The 15116-nt window shown below is 35.9% G+C and overlaps 1 protein-coding gene across 4 annotated transcripts in view; it reads left to right on the forward strand.

Annotated features, from left to right (window-relative positions):
* The window catches only part of EXOC2 (exocyst complex component 2), a 200884-nt gene that overhangs the window by 106055 nt on the left and 79713 nt on the right, over positions 1-15116 (forward strand). For all 4 annotated transcript variants that reach the window (XM_050339748.1, XM_050339660.1, XM_050339835.1 and 1 more), the window contains 2 exons: positions 1597-1710; positions 6153-6277. In XM_050339748.1, coding sequence (XP_050195705.1) covers positions 1597-1710; positions 6153-6277 — 239 coding nt within the window. The remainder of the gene's footprint in view (positions 1-1596; positions 1711-6152; positions 6278-15116) is intronic.

A 15116-nucleotide genomic window follows, 5' to 3' on the forward strand; every position in this document is an offset into this window, starting at 1 on the left:
TCATTTTTGGTTGCTACATTTGTTTCTCACACTATTTCCCCTGTATCTCTACTTTTCATATCTGTCATCACTTTTCCTTGCATCTCATTTGATTTTTTTTTTCTGGTTTTTAAAAAGTGTTGTTTCATGCTCCTGCTGTAATCAGGTGCTACTGATGAAAGACTTCTGTGCCATGTCATTGTGTACGTAAGTCCTTTGTACCTGGTTGTGCTAATGGCCATTTCGATAGGAAAAGAAACTTCCAGAAAACAGCTCTTCCGCTATATAATTGCACTTTTTAATGCGCCTGCCTTTAGATTTGTTTCACTTAATCTACTGTTTGGTTTTTGTAATAAAAACAACTTTAACTATCGTGAAACATGTTTAGATTATGAAAAAACTTAAACTAGTAAATTGCTGCTTTTGTGTCCATATAAATGGCTTTTCATATGTATTAAATGTAATTCTAATAACTGACTCTGGGTTGCTGCCACCACCCAAGTTTTCTCTCAAATGCAAAGTGTGGCAGATTTGCATTTGCATACAGTATACTTTACATAGCAAAGTTCACCTAACTTGTGAGCATCAGAGAGGGATTTTATTGACTTTTGAGATGAATGTTGTGATCCAAAAATGGCATAATAAATTTTTAGAATAGATAATATTTCAGTTGGAAGTGACATAAGTCCATCTAGTCCAACTGACTGACCAGTTCAGGGCTGACCAAAAGTAAACTTGCTTGCCACGATTAGCTTCTGAAGATGGGGTGCAGCTGGTGGTAAAGAATAAAGGGAGGAGTGCACCTGGTGATGTACTGCCAAGGCGTGGTGGAATGAATACGGCCAAGTGCTGAGTGTGTGTCTGGACTGAGGGATCAAAATTGTTATGTTCTCATCAAAAAGTGCTTTAAATATTTTTATTACACAGTCTTAAAACAACTGGAATACATTTTCCATATGAGTATCTTAGAAACTGTAGTTTTAAAAATGCTGTTGTGGAGAATGTGTTTTCACAAGGAATTGCTTGTGAAAAAAATCACATGCTTTTTTTATGCATTTGTAAGACAATAAAAACTAATGAAACAGGCTGGCTGTCACTTGGGATGTGTCTGGTTTTCTTGTGTTTTGTGTACTATGAACAGGCAGATCAATGTATTCTGTTTTGCAAGAGAATTATTTTAACTCAGGATTTCTTTCAGTGTTTGTATGTAGTGGAAATATGTACTATCTCCCTTCATGTTTCTCTGACTTCTGCTGCACAGGGATCAATAGACAGTGATGGTTAGAGATCACTTACAAGCTGTTAACCTGTTGATGTTCTGCCATTTTAAAGTTAAATAGAAGCATTTTGTACAGAACACATTTCTGTCATATGTGTAATGGTGAAATCAAACTGGTAAAATTAGTTTTACTTAGATTAGATTTCAGTCTTCCCCGGTCAAGCTACATGTGTCTGTAATAGCAGATTTAATTTCATGGTGAGATACAAGTTTATATTTCCATCTTACAGGAAAATGATTTGGGTTTTATGTTTTTGTTGGTTATTTTTATGTGACTTTTAATTGTAAACTGTTCACAAGACTGTGTCTCAGTGAAGAAATGAATATTCATTTTTCAGGGGCAGATTTCCTCAAAAAGATTTGGAGTCACTGTTTCCTGGGATGAGTGCTGATTTCACAAGTGAAAACTTTTCTGCAGCCTGGTACCTCATTGAGAATCATTCAACAACAAGGTTTGTTTCTATCATATAAGTAACTGCTTTAAATGCAAGGCAGTTGATGGTATTTCATTATACAGCAGATGCGACATTGGTGGTTTGCTTTTACAGTAATAGACCTGTAGTCACTGTTGTCTCTGCGTGACTAAAACTTGAATCAACCAGTTTGCTCAATGTGCTTCTGAAAAAAACTTCATTCTGAACAACACCTAATTTGTGGTGGGTTCCCCCCCACCACCTCTCTGAAAGTCAGATGGAAGCTGTCTTTCTTCAGACTAAAGCCCTTTATGAATCAAGAAATTAGGCACCTGGCCTAGAGTGGAAATTCCATGTGTTAAGTCATGACTAGAGGCACAGGATAAGGGCACTGAACAGATAACTAAAACTGTTACTAGTATCAATTAGTTTTTAGTTAACAGGTAATACTTGTGGAAAATGCTATAATAATGAGTGCTGGACAAGTGAGTAGGATCTTTGAAGTAAATCCCTTAAAATCTTGGCCATTAAATCTTAACTTTTAAATAAAGTTCATAATATGTACTTACATGAATGCATTACAGAAGTATATTTTTGCAAGTCTAACTCAGTTCGGAAATTTTGATCTGCTGGTGTTTGGATAATGCTAGAAGTAATTTTTAGTAGAGAGGATGAGTTTTTTTGTGAGTTTTTTCTCTTTTAGCTGGGTATTCTGATTAGCATTTTAAAAGGAAATATCACTTTTCAAATTTATTTAACATACTTTTTTTTCGGTCTAATGGTAGGTAGACCATTATCTATCTGGGATGGGGGAAATGCAGGTTTTAGGAGCTCTAGAAATAACCATTAATCTACTTGGGAAATAATTGAATTTCCTCTCAAAATGATGGCACACTGAAGGACCAGAACAACAGCTAGAGAACGTTATTACCTAGTATACACGTAGTGACAGCATCATTTGAAATCAAGTAACTAAGAGGAGTGATTAAAAATTTATTCTATTAGATTCTGACAGATAACTTCAGGAATCATCAAGTTTTTAAAAAAACTGAGGGGATAATAAAGTGAGAAGGAACTGAGAGTGAGAACGCATTTGATGCAGTTTTTCTTTTAATAATTCTTTACATTTGGCACTTGAACTGTTGCCGTTTTGTTGCTCGTTCATGTGGGCACCAGTGACACTGCCAGGAGAGATGCAGAACCGAGCAAGAGTGATTGCAGAGTCCTGGGGACAAAAGTGAAGAGCACATGAGCTGTTGAAGGGGAAAGCTTCAGGTAATAGGGGATGCATCCTGTAGATTCACAGGTGGCTGTATCACTGGTTTCAAAGGCAGCCTTTTTTTACTTTTGCAGCCAGATCCATGACTAAAGAGCAAAGACTGCTAGTGAGAAATGGAGTTCATTTGAAAACGTGGGGCAGGAGCATCTTTGCCAGTGGGTTTGCACTTTGGTGACAAAGACTTCAAATTCAAAATATTGGGGGATGCTGATAACTGCTTGCAGTTAAATGAAGGCACAGAGTGCTACCTGTGTGGTTCAGTAATGGCACTGAGAGTGCTGCTGGTAGTTACAAAACCAGTTGGAAGCATCTAATCTCGAGTGTCTTTACACACTCACATGCTGCCCTGGAAACAAGTATGAGGAGACGGAGCTCAACAGGTGGGATTAGACAAACATATCACTGGAATAAAGTGGGATAGCTGATGTGCTTGCTACTCTGTGGTGGATGGGAAGAGGCCACCTGAGAAAGATACCCAGGAGAAAGGATAGGGACTTGACCTTCATGTGAAGGTACAGCTTGAATAAATACATGGTTCCTCTTATGGAGCAGGATGGTTGAGAGCTTGTTCAGGAGGCTGGAAGGGGTGACATTACAGTGGGATGAGGAATTGAACAAAATTTTCATTTAGCCTCTTGAGGAAGTTTCCAGAGAGCAGACCCTGTTTTTTGTAGAAGACTTTAAGGTCCCTCATATTTATAAGAGGGGAAACAATCCAAGAGGCTTATGGAGAGTTTTGGGAATGACTTCTAACTTACCTGTTTAATGGGCAGTCAGGGGTGCTACTTTCCTAAATCTGATTCTTGAAGGCAAGGCAGAGGATGTGATAACCAGTGACAGCCTTGGCTGTATCAATTATGGGATAGTGGAGTACAAGACTCAAAGAGCTGTGGGGAAGGCAAACGGTGGACTACACACCTGTGATTGGACAACAGTCATACAAAAGAAAATCCAGTGTTTGTAACATGCCATTAAATACCAGTTGACTGTCTAGTGCAAATCATCTTCTGGGGTGTATCAGCAAGAATGTGTTAGGTAAGATATGGGAATAATTGTTCTGTTTGGCATTATTAAAACTGCAGCTGAAGTGGTCTGCTCAGCTATGGCCACTGCTTTAAGAAAGATATGAGAGCTGAGCCACAAACCCAGGAGCATATAAATACTGGTGGCTATACAGCTTGAATGAGTTAGGTGCTTTCAGAAAAGAAAAGAAAAATCTAACACTTTGTCTAGTATCAGCTTCAGTACTTCATCTTTCTCGCTGAAAAAATTGCATCTATTTGTGTCTTTGCATGTCAGCAGTTTCAAATCATGGTCCCATGAGTCCAGTGGAATAAAAAGTGTTAATTTTTGCTTTTAAGTGAAGCAAATGGGTTTTTTTGCATATTAATTCAGTTTATATTGATTTATAAAATCCACATCTTAGTGTTGAAGATGCAAAAGCTGTGTGAAACTCAACAGGAATAAATGCTCAAAGGGTACAGTGGATCCAGTCATATTTTGAATCTAATTATATTTTTAAATAAAGAAGCAGCAAAAATGTTTTGGTTGGTGTTTTTCTCTTCCCACTTCAAAATTGTAATCTTAAAAATATTCTGGAGTTGTATAAATATCTGTTCTATATAATTTCTGCTGTTTTTCTGGAAACACAGCAATGGTTTAGTTCTTGTCCTCTGTGTAACCTCAGGTACTGGGAGTGCTAAATGTGTGGTGCACTGATGTTTTGGTTAGCTTATGTCTGTTTTTTCTTTGAAGAACATTCTTTTTGAGAAATCAATATAACATCTTTTTTATCAATTTTTTTTTTTTTACTCCAGACAATATCCCGACAAATATAATTGAACTATTTAGACATACTGTTAGATCATCAGATAACATAGAACAGTGCTTAAGAGGAGAACAGTACATATTTTTGTTAGTTTGAAAGTGCTGCTGGTAAGTACTTTTTGTAAGCCCAAGTAGACCAATCCAGCTGTTGAGTAATGTGATTTCTGTCCAGCAGATGGAAACAGGAAATAAGGCATAATACTGTGACATCACCAGTATAAAAAGAAAAATGCTTCTAGGTGCACCAGTGTGCTCTGTCTCCCAGCAGGTGGTGATAGGCTTCTTACTGCTTGAGCTAAACTTTGGTTTGTTCTCTTAATGGTCTTTTTCCACCAACTCTTTTTAAAATGGGCACAGTATTGGTGGAATTGTCTTATGTCATAATTTCCTACTTCATTGTTTCCCTCTGCTCACTAAGGTATAGTGTAGTTTTTTATTTGATTCTTTTGTATTAGAGAGAGGGGGTTGACCTGCAGTTAGGTGGAAAGACCTTAGAGATGAAAGTCATGTGCTACATTTGTATTTCTGAGCTTGTTCATGGTGGTATTTTTATAGTAAATACAGTAGTATAACTACTGAGATCACATTCATCATCAAAACCAAAAAAAATTATATGCGAATAATGACATTTTCTTCACAGCATAAGACTTCTCAAATAAGTGCAGCTACTTTCAAAAAATGAAAATGTGAAATGAAATGTAAAGTGTCAGTAATCAAGAAATATTAGGAAACTAAGATAAAAAGAAAGCTACCATACAAACAGTGATGATGAGTTGCAATTAATATTCTCCTATGAAGTGTCTTTCAAAAATATTTCAGTAGACTACATATAAAAATCATATAAAGCAGGAATGGGTTTAGCTTTTCTTTATTTCTACACTAATATAGCATTCAATTCTGAACTGTATGTTCAAACCAACGTAAAAATATTGAATGAAAAGTGAAAAAGGGTTGTGCACCAAGCTGCAGAGTTAAACAGATGTCATTATTAAAGAGATTTCTAACCTCAGTAGATAATCTAATGTACTAAGTTTAGTAAATTATCCAGTCACCTATTTACTACAGTACAGACAGTTCACTAAGAGCAATATTGCATGTGTAGAAGAAACTTATTGACTAATTTGTATTATAAGGAGATCTCTTCCATCACAAGTGATAGGAACCCTCCATTTAGGATTGAAACTGAAAAAATAAGATTTGTGGACTAAGAATAAACAGTCATTATTTAAAAGCACACTCATTAGCAAATACTTGGCCCATAGTAGTTGTTCTGAAAGTATCTGGTTTTATTTTCCAAGTAGTTTGTTCTGTTTATTCATTAGCTGACTTTATTTGTTGTTTGAATGTCATGGAGGTTTCCTTTTTTTGTTTTCAGTTTTGATCAGCTCAAAACGGCTGTTGTGAATTTGAAGAAACAAGCCAATAAGAAAAATGAAGGGAGTCTAGCTTATGTCAAAGGAGGTCTCAGCACATTTTTTGAAGCACAAGATGCTTTGTCAGGTAAAGATACTTTGCACTTACTAAATACAGTATAAAAGGAAAGACTATGTGCATGTATGGTTGCATTTCATATTAAAAATATAGTTTTCCTTCACAGCCTATACTGAAAGTGTTAATGAGCCCAAAATCTGTGTTGTGTTACTGGAACTGGCTAGCTGATTGTTGTGGTATACTTGCAAAAGATGGCATCAAGTGTATCTTACAGGAATTGGAGGCATTTGATGAAACTGCTTAGACCACAAATGCAGGAAAGAGAAGAAATGTTAAACTGGAGATAATGTTGAGATGACTTGCAAACTGTAGCAACAGAAAACTTGATTTTATGATGCCTTATCCAATAGTCAGATGGTAATATTTGTATGAATATTAAGTTCACTCTTACTTTGGGGAATCAGACAGCCTTTATATTCTGTTTGCCATTGGGAAAATGAGGTTATCTTAGTTACCATTTCAATATATATGTTTATGTTTATTTTATACACACACGCACACGCTTTTAAAGCATAAAGTGTCTCTCCAGTAAGAGCTCAGTGTGGGCTGCTGTAGTCCAGTCTAGTTTGGCTGGATAAGAAAGCAACAGTGTCCAGTAAACCATCCCTAATAGGTTTGTCATTTGCCACTATGCTGATTCTCTCTCCTGGTCACAGATCCTGTGTTACAGGTACATGGAGTAAGGAAGCTTATATCTAGGCATAGCCTCAGCCAAGCTAACACTGTGGTTGGCTGTAGGATCACTGCTTTTGGAGAAAAAGTAGTGCTGACAGACATATGTGTTACCTTGTAAGTTTATTTTTTGGATCAGCAAATACCTAGTAGGATTTACAGAAAGCTAAGGCAAACCTTAAATGTGAGGTTTTAGAAAGACTGAACACAACTGAGTCATTTTCTCTTGTTCCAACTATTAAAGTGTAGGCTTTTTGCCTTTGAAGACTGATTTTTGGCTAAATTAAGAGGTCTGAGAGCAAGTAGAAACTTAAAAAATATTAATAAAATAAAAGCAGGGAAAGCAAATTTATTTATTTCATTAACTACTATATTATCGGGTTTTTTTAAAATTATAATAGCTGTATATTTTTTTTGCATCTCTTATCTTTATCAGTGTTATTTTTACCTGAAATTGGAGTTTATCAGTGCAGTCCTTTCAGCTAAATTATGAACTCAAAATTTGGGGTGACTCAAGTGGTTCTTGGTGCCACTTGGTTTTGTCTTCCCCTCAGTGATTCCTCTAAGTGCTCAAAAGGAAGCAGACTTGTAGCTTGTGTTGTTATACAGTGAATTAAATTGGTACAACAAATGACTGGCCTTGATGCTGTTATAAAAGAAAAACAGAGACTTAAAGCCTTAATCTCTTATAAAATTCAAAACTGTAACACTGGCGTTCAAGTAACTCATCCATACACTATTTAGTTTTTAAATTCTGAAACCAGATTCTTAATGAGGATGCAGTACAGGTCTTAACTGCCTTCTGTAACATTTTAATGGATACTTTTCTGTCGAAATTTCATATTAAATGCATGTACCAAAGTGGTTTTGCTTCTTTTCAGTCAAAAAACCTACCCTTATTACATATGAATTTCAGCTTGGAATGCGGAACTACTTACTTACCCTTTCTTCCTTCGTATGCAGGATTTTTTTGAGAGAATGTAGCTGGAAAAATTGCATAACTTTTGAAAGACTTGAACTTGTGGTAGATACAATCAACTCTTAAGTTGAATGTGGAGAGGCTTCCAGTAGTAGCAAGAAAAAGGGATACCTTTGATGCCATCATCTAACCCTTCTGCCAGATGTCAAAGCTTTCTCCAGAACATTTGATCACTGCAGTTTTCTCAAATGAAAGAGGACAAGAATTAAGCATAAGCATTATTAGTATTGTTCTAGAGAAACAGCTCAGATGCAAATTTAAAAAAAACCTTAACAACAAAACTGCCAAACTAAAAAATGCAAACAAACAAAACAAATTCTTCAGCATGCAGTTATAAATTCAAGCTTTTTAACAGAAGAACATTAAATTAAAAATCCAGTTATACTCTGTCTAGACAGTGTTTGTGCACATGATGGCACTTTCCCACCTTTACACATGTGAGGGTGAATTTGTATGTCTCATTTTCTCCTTTAAAAATATACATACAACACAATATTTTTGAAATGCATTTTGACAAAACTACATGAGGAATAGTTGATATTTGAAAGCTTATTTCAGCACAAACTCTTAGGGATGTAACCATTGTTCTGCAAACTTATTATTTGAGGCCGAGCATACAATTGTCATAGATGAAAAGGGACTCAAAGGAAAATCATTATTGAATGTATTTATTCTACCTTCCAGTATGATTTAAATTTTCCGAATTCGTTTTGGTTTGGATTGTTTTTTATCTTGCTTCCTTTGGGAAGATTTCTAATATCTAATTTATTTTCTAAAGATATGTTTTTCTTGAGGGCAAAAATTTAGACTCCCAATTTTCTTCTTCACATATCTTGAAACACATCTTCTAACCCCAGTGGTTATGCTTTATAAGCTGCAGATCTATTCCATTGTTATTACAGAATGGAGTTCTCATAGGCAGTTATTTCTCATAGGTTTCCCTAAATTAGTACAGGATGTTACTTTTTGTAGGATCATTTTAGGAGGTGCAACACTTGCTTTACCAAGTATTGCATATTCATCTATTTGCACAGCTTTTGTACATGTTTGTTTTTTTTTTTTTTAACTCATACAGATTTAACAAGGTTATTTTCAAATATATTACCTTGATCTAGGAAACCCTGAATTACTGATTATTGTGCAGCTTTTAGTTGGGACACAGTCAGATCAATTTGATCTTAAGCTTGCTATCAGACTGTATTACACATTTAAATGAGTATTAATATTTTCACAAATAAGCAATGGAAACCTTAAAAAGCAGTCCTAAGATGTTTATTGTATTTTGTGATTTAGAAACTGTTTACTAAGAAAATAGGAGCTCAAATAGGCCAGAACCCTTGGTTGTTTGGTTTAATTTCTGGGAAAATAGAATTACCTTATCAGATCCTCATGTCTCTCTGCCTGTTAGCTTGGCTGACAGTTTGACAGTGACTCTGCTGCAGAGGAGATGTTCAACAGGAAGTTTGTTTCATCAGCTGAAGGGAGCTGTAAACTGAGCTGAGGGGAACAGGGCTCACCTCAACTTGACCCACTTGTCAGCATCAGGGAGTTCAGCTCATTTATTTCCTGTAATTCTAATTGCAACCAAGAAAGTGGCATTCCTAAAAGGTTGGCTGTTTATATGTTTGTAGTTAAGACATGATTTATTGTCATGAGCAAGTCACGTTCCACACAGAGGTCTTTGGGAAGTTGGCAAATTAATTTTCTTTGAATATACTTTTTTAGAAATGCTCTTTGCTCTTAGGCCACAGTTTCTTCTTATTTAAGTGAAAGGAAAAAAGTTGGGAAATGACTACTTCAGTCGTTCACTTAGGCAAAAACATGCAAGTATGACAGTTGTATTGGCAAGTAAAGCTGTCTTTGAAACATGGATATCTTGAATAAGTTTGAGGTTTAGATTTGACTCTCTAGTGTGCCATGGCAACAGTGCTTGTGCAATTACAACTGCAGACACATTTTACACGATTGTCAGGAAGAAATCTGTACGAAAGCAGCACTGCTGGCTATTACAGCACTGTTCCTTTTTTCCTCTTCCCAACCCGGTTCAGATGTGTAGCCTATGGGAATACCTGTATGATGGGCAACTTGGACTATAGTTGGCCTTTTGTCTACTACCTTACTTAATACATAAGCTAGGATAGTGTTTACCTGGTTGAAATGATCTTATATCTGGTTGATGCCTGGTTTTTTGATTTGGGTTTTTTTTTTTCTTCCTATAGAGTATTTTTGCTTCATCCCCCTAAGGCTTATTCTAGGATGAGCACGTTAATGATCCAGGATCAGATTCAGTCCAAATTAGCCTATGCTGTTGCCATTATGCCTGTTAAATTAATTTTATCTGAAACTAAAACAAAAGAAATCACCTAAGCTCTATTAAATTCTGAGTCGGAGTGCGAAGTTGAGAAGCTAAAAACTGATGCTTGTCTGTCATAAAAATGTCCCTTTGCTTCTGACTTTTGAGGAAATCTGTTATGTTTCAACTAAAAGGGAGTATATAGAGCCAATTTTTCATTAGTGATTCTGTTTTCAAACTAGACTGATGAATAATTTTGAAGTGGTTTGCTTTTGTCCAATTAAATGCTAGTCGATGACTGGTTGTGCTTGGTAGCACAGCACGAGTATGGTATACCAGGTTTTGCCGTTGTCACGTTGCTGTTTTGTAACAAATCTAATTCACACTTTTCTTTACTTCACTCTCATGTATATTTTCCCAGATAGTAATAATTTTTATTAAACCTGACAAAGGAGTGACAGTAAAGTATGCTAATGGTGGTAGGTAGTTTAGTCTTGGGTGAGTGCTTCCTTTTCATGCAAGACCTGTGATCAATTTCTCTAGCAAACCAGTTTTTATTTTAATGCAACTCTATAAAAGCAAAAGTTATGTGATCTTCATTGATAAAAGGCTCAAACTAGCCTTTCATGCAGGTTCTAGCATGGGATTGTCTGGGGAGTGTTTTTTGTCTCAAGCAAGAGATGATCTGATTTGAAAAAGTGTGAAACAGCAGGAGTTGTCACAGTCCATAGTGAAAATTCTATGCCCAGGCTTGTACATGCTTTTATGCTGACTGCTCATGTATCTGCTTTGAAATCAGTAATTGTTTTAGAGATGTGAGCTAATTACTAGAGGAATTTGTCAAAATGGGTGCAGTTATGGCAGCTTATAGCTGCAAAAAATTACCTGTAATTACATTTGAGCCAGACTTAACCTGCAAGGCATAACACCAGCTTAATTGCACGATACATTGTTCCATTGTGATTTCCATACCACTTTTTAAATGCATGCAACATTTAAAAGCTGCTTTTATTTCTTCCATTAGCTTTCACAGATCCAGGAAGTTAGCACTGTGTCAGTAAAAAGAGAATAGCATATACTATACTCTTTAATTTTAAAGTGTTCTGATAAAGGCATGGGTCCAGTCCCAGAATTTTCAGTGGATCCATAGGTAGAATAATAAACCATGTTTTCCTGTCTATTTCTGAGACATTTGCCTAGTGAGATCAGACTTGCTTAAATATAAGCCCATGTGAGAACAAGGCCTCACAATGTTATTAGACTAAAAGTTTGGGTCTCTTATTTTCATAAAACCTCTACTCCTAGCACTGTACTTTAATTGCCTCAAATTATCATCTTAAATCTGTCCATTTGCTTTGATTTTTGCCACTGTGTTGAGTAAGCAAGCTTGAAGAAGTAAATACTAGAGAAACAAAACACATAAAGGCAATTAAAGACAATGCTACATTTAGTTCAGTTGTTTGTAATTTTTGCTTGGATTAATAATGTTTACCAAAACAAAACCAAATTTGCCATGCCAATGTAAAATATCTAGAAATCTCAGGAGAAACTGGAGGGCTGACCAAACCAAACTAAACTTAGCACTACTAATTAGGGACCATAGGAAACCTTCCTTTTTTTTTTTTCAATTTTTATTTTTTTATTTTTTTTTTTAGGTTTTAATAGTGTAATGTATTAAGAGGTCTGTTCATGGCATGCTGTCTTTATATATTGCTTTGCTCATTATATACAGCTAGGCATTCCTGTTGAATACATTCAGAGTTCTTAGCCTACATAGGGGTATTGTCCTCATCAATAACTTTCTTGCACCTTGTTCAAATTACAAAAAATCACTGATCTTTTAATAAAGGAAACCAAAGGCGGTTTTGTTCATGCATTGGGCATGAATCCTGACAGCATGTTAACATCTTTGGCCTTCCATTACTGTGCTTTGGTGCTAGGTTCTTGACAATTACTGTATCAGATCTTCAGAAATACTTTGCTGAGTTGGTCTTTCACTTTTTGTATTTTTCCCCTCCTGTTTTCTGCATCTGACTAAAAGGATGTGATTTTTTCAGGTGCTTTTTTCTTTAACGACATTTCTGTGGAAATGGATAAGCTTTTCAGATATATCAAATGCCATCAGAAAATGGTATAAAATTTGCATCTCTGTTGCTTCGAGCTGAGTTAGGCTGAGAAAGTTTGGAGAACACCAATACTCTTGGGGCCTATCTGGAAATATTTAAAATTTTAAAATGTCTAATGAGTAAAGCAAGAACAAAATTTGCAAATAAAAAGCTGCGTGAACCTGCTGAGTATGGTTTAATTTGTTAGATTTATGGTTGCCATAAATCTAAAAAAACCCGTATATTCTTCCTTAGATTAAATAAAATTGTTTTCAACACAAGTAGCAATGAACTAATTGTAGTTAATTTTACTGCAGTGCCTGTATTATGGCTTATTTGCCAGATTAAACTTTGCACATGTTCTGGTGTATGTAGTCACAGCTTAGATATTGTGAGATCTGAACTTAGTCTCTTCACTGTCATTAGTTAATATCTCACTGCAGCTTTGAAGTTTGAAAGCCTTTAAATATAGGGAAACTTGAACTCATATTGACAAAGATGATACAAAATGCAGTTAATTTTCTGGCCCTAGCATCTAGGCCTAGGCCTTTCCTCATCTGTATTTATTGTATGCTTTTTACAGTAATGCTCCTCAAAAATGATCAACAGATTCTCCTAGGTTTCCAACTGGTCTTCCAACTTGTATAGTTTGTGTTGGGTAAATCCAGGGTAACTGGTAATCAAGAAAAAATCCCATCCATCCTTTATTTCAGGGCTTTTAAGATCTAAAATTTTCTCCCTGCTCTTCTTACTGCAGCCAGTGATGAGTGGAGGGTACAAAGCTGCATTTGAAGGTAACCTTAAGTACTGAATACTGTGACAAGAATTAGTCTGGCTTCCCACTTGCCCTTGGCCACGTGCTTTTTTTCTCTTTCTTTATACTGCAGTGCTGCACTTGGGGCAAGCTTTAGACAAGCTCACTGATCAGTAAAGAAATGTTTCTTCATTAGTGAGTTAGTTTTTCACCAAATCATCTCACTACAGCTGCCCTGCAGCTGTCTGATTGCTAGATCAAGCAAAAGGAAACATATGAGTGCAGGAGTACAGGGGTTGTCCCAAACATATCATATCTCTGTTAGATGGTTTTAGTGCGCTAAGAGGAAATATAACTTAAATATCTCTAGATTCTTTCCAACCAGATTAGGTCTACAGATATTTTCCTTGACTCCATACAGTTTTGCTTGTCTAAGCTTCTAACTCAAAGACTTTTTGTCTGGTCCCTGTGGAAGGAGCATACACGTAGCTTTTTAAAAATCAGTTGATGCGTACAAAGTAATCTTAGACTTTCTGATAAAACATAACATTTTTTGTTCTGAAAACTTTAGACTTTTTTATGACTCAGCTTTGGAATACAATGAATACACTATTGCTAAATCTGTTTGTTATGAATATAAAAATAGGTTCACTACACAAAGTAACATTAACATGTAGAAGGAAATACAACATATTTCTTGTGTGTAAACAGAGTAATTTTTCTCTGTCTTTTTTTTTTTTTTTTTTTTTTAATCACACACTCCCGTTCCTCACCTGTCTTTCCCATCCCCCCAGTGAAAGTTTCTTCTTTGATAGAGGCTGGAGAATATCAAGGGCCATCATGCTTCAGAATGGCTACACTACCTCACTTGCTGCAGTAGGACTGAGGCCACAGGGCTACTTTTACCAAAGGTGGTTTCTGTCCTTGTTCACTTCTTCTTAATTTGCGTCTACATGGCAAGGGCATGTAGGGATGGCACTGTAGGGGAAATCAGTTGGCAGTGATGTCTCTATAAGCTTTTTATGTGCAGTTTAGGGTAATATTTTAGAGTAGTTCAAGTACCACCTGGGGCATTGGATTCCAGGTATCTCTTACAGCACATTAGGTATAGTCATGGAATGCATCTTCTAGTGTTGTTTCATCTTAAAAGAATCCAGATGAGGGGCTCAGGTTGCTCAGCCATGCAAACCAGAGCAAGATAAGTTGGGGCAATTGGGAGACTGGTTTCAAAACTGTATTTGTGTTTTGAACTAAAATATATCATTATTTGCTTTCTTCAGAGCACTGGGTATTGCCCTTTTCAAGGGTAGCTTAGCTTTGCTCCATTCTACTGAGAACCAGCAGAAAGCAGTAGGAGGTTTTTAATCCTCAAATTTATCTAAAGTAATAGGAGCTGATGGCTATTTGATAGAGTAAATTTTACAAATGTTAACAGATTAAAAATTTTAAAGGAAAATCATATTTTGAAATAATTGTTTTATATATGCTCCATATGTACAGGGATGTTACCTAAAAAAAAGAAAAAATACTGATTTGGGTCAGCTGTATTGAACAGAGAAGGGGGGGAGAGGGGAGGAAGGCTGTAAGAGAGGGGAAGTAGAAGAAAGGACTACCTACACTGCATTAATTTTTCATATTTTCAGAGTAATATAGTATCATCAGGTGATGCTGGTAAATTTCCCTCCTCCTGAAAAAGAAATTATAATAAAAGAACAATTTAATGCTGATACTATGCATTTTCAAATCCATTAGTAATACCACGTAGAAGTAACAATTGGGGGTCTTACCATTTTAGGACAGGAGAAAAATAGCATCTTAAAACAAAATACAGCAAATTCCCTTCCATTTTCATGTTGTTTTGAGCAAGAGTATCAGTGTTTCTGTGTAATGGTTAATGCTCCAAGAAACTCTTAAATTGTGTGTTTTGGGAGTGCCTTTTTATAGATGAAAACAAGTGAAGGGGGCATGTTCTAGCAATTGATTTTGGGATCATCCAAATTCCCCATGACTGGCTTTCTACCCTTTAATTATTGGTAATTTCTTTT

Source organism: Myiozetetes cayanensis, unplaced genomic scaffold, assembly GCF_022539395.1.
Source record: "Myiozetetes cayanensis isolate MyiCay16 unplaced genomic scaffold, myiCay2020 scf1, whole genome shotgun sequence".
In the NCBI taxonomy this organism is placed as follows: Eukaryota; Metazoa; Chordata; class Aves; order Passeriformes; family Tyrannidae; genus Myiozetetes; species Myiozetetes cayanensis.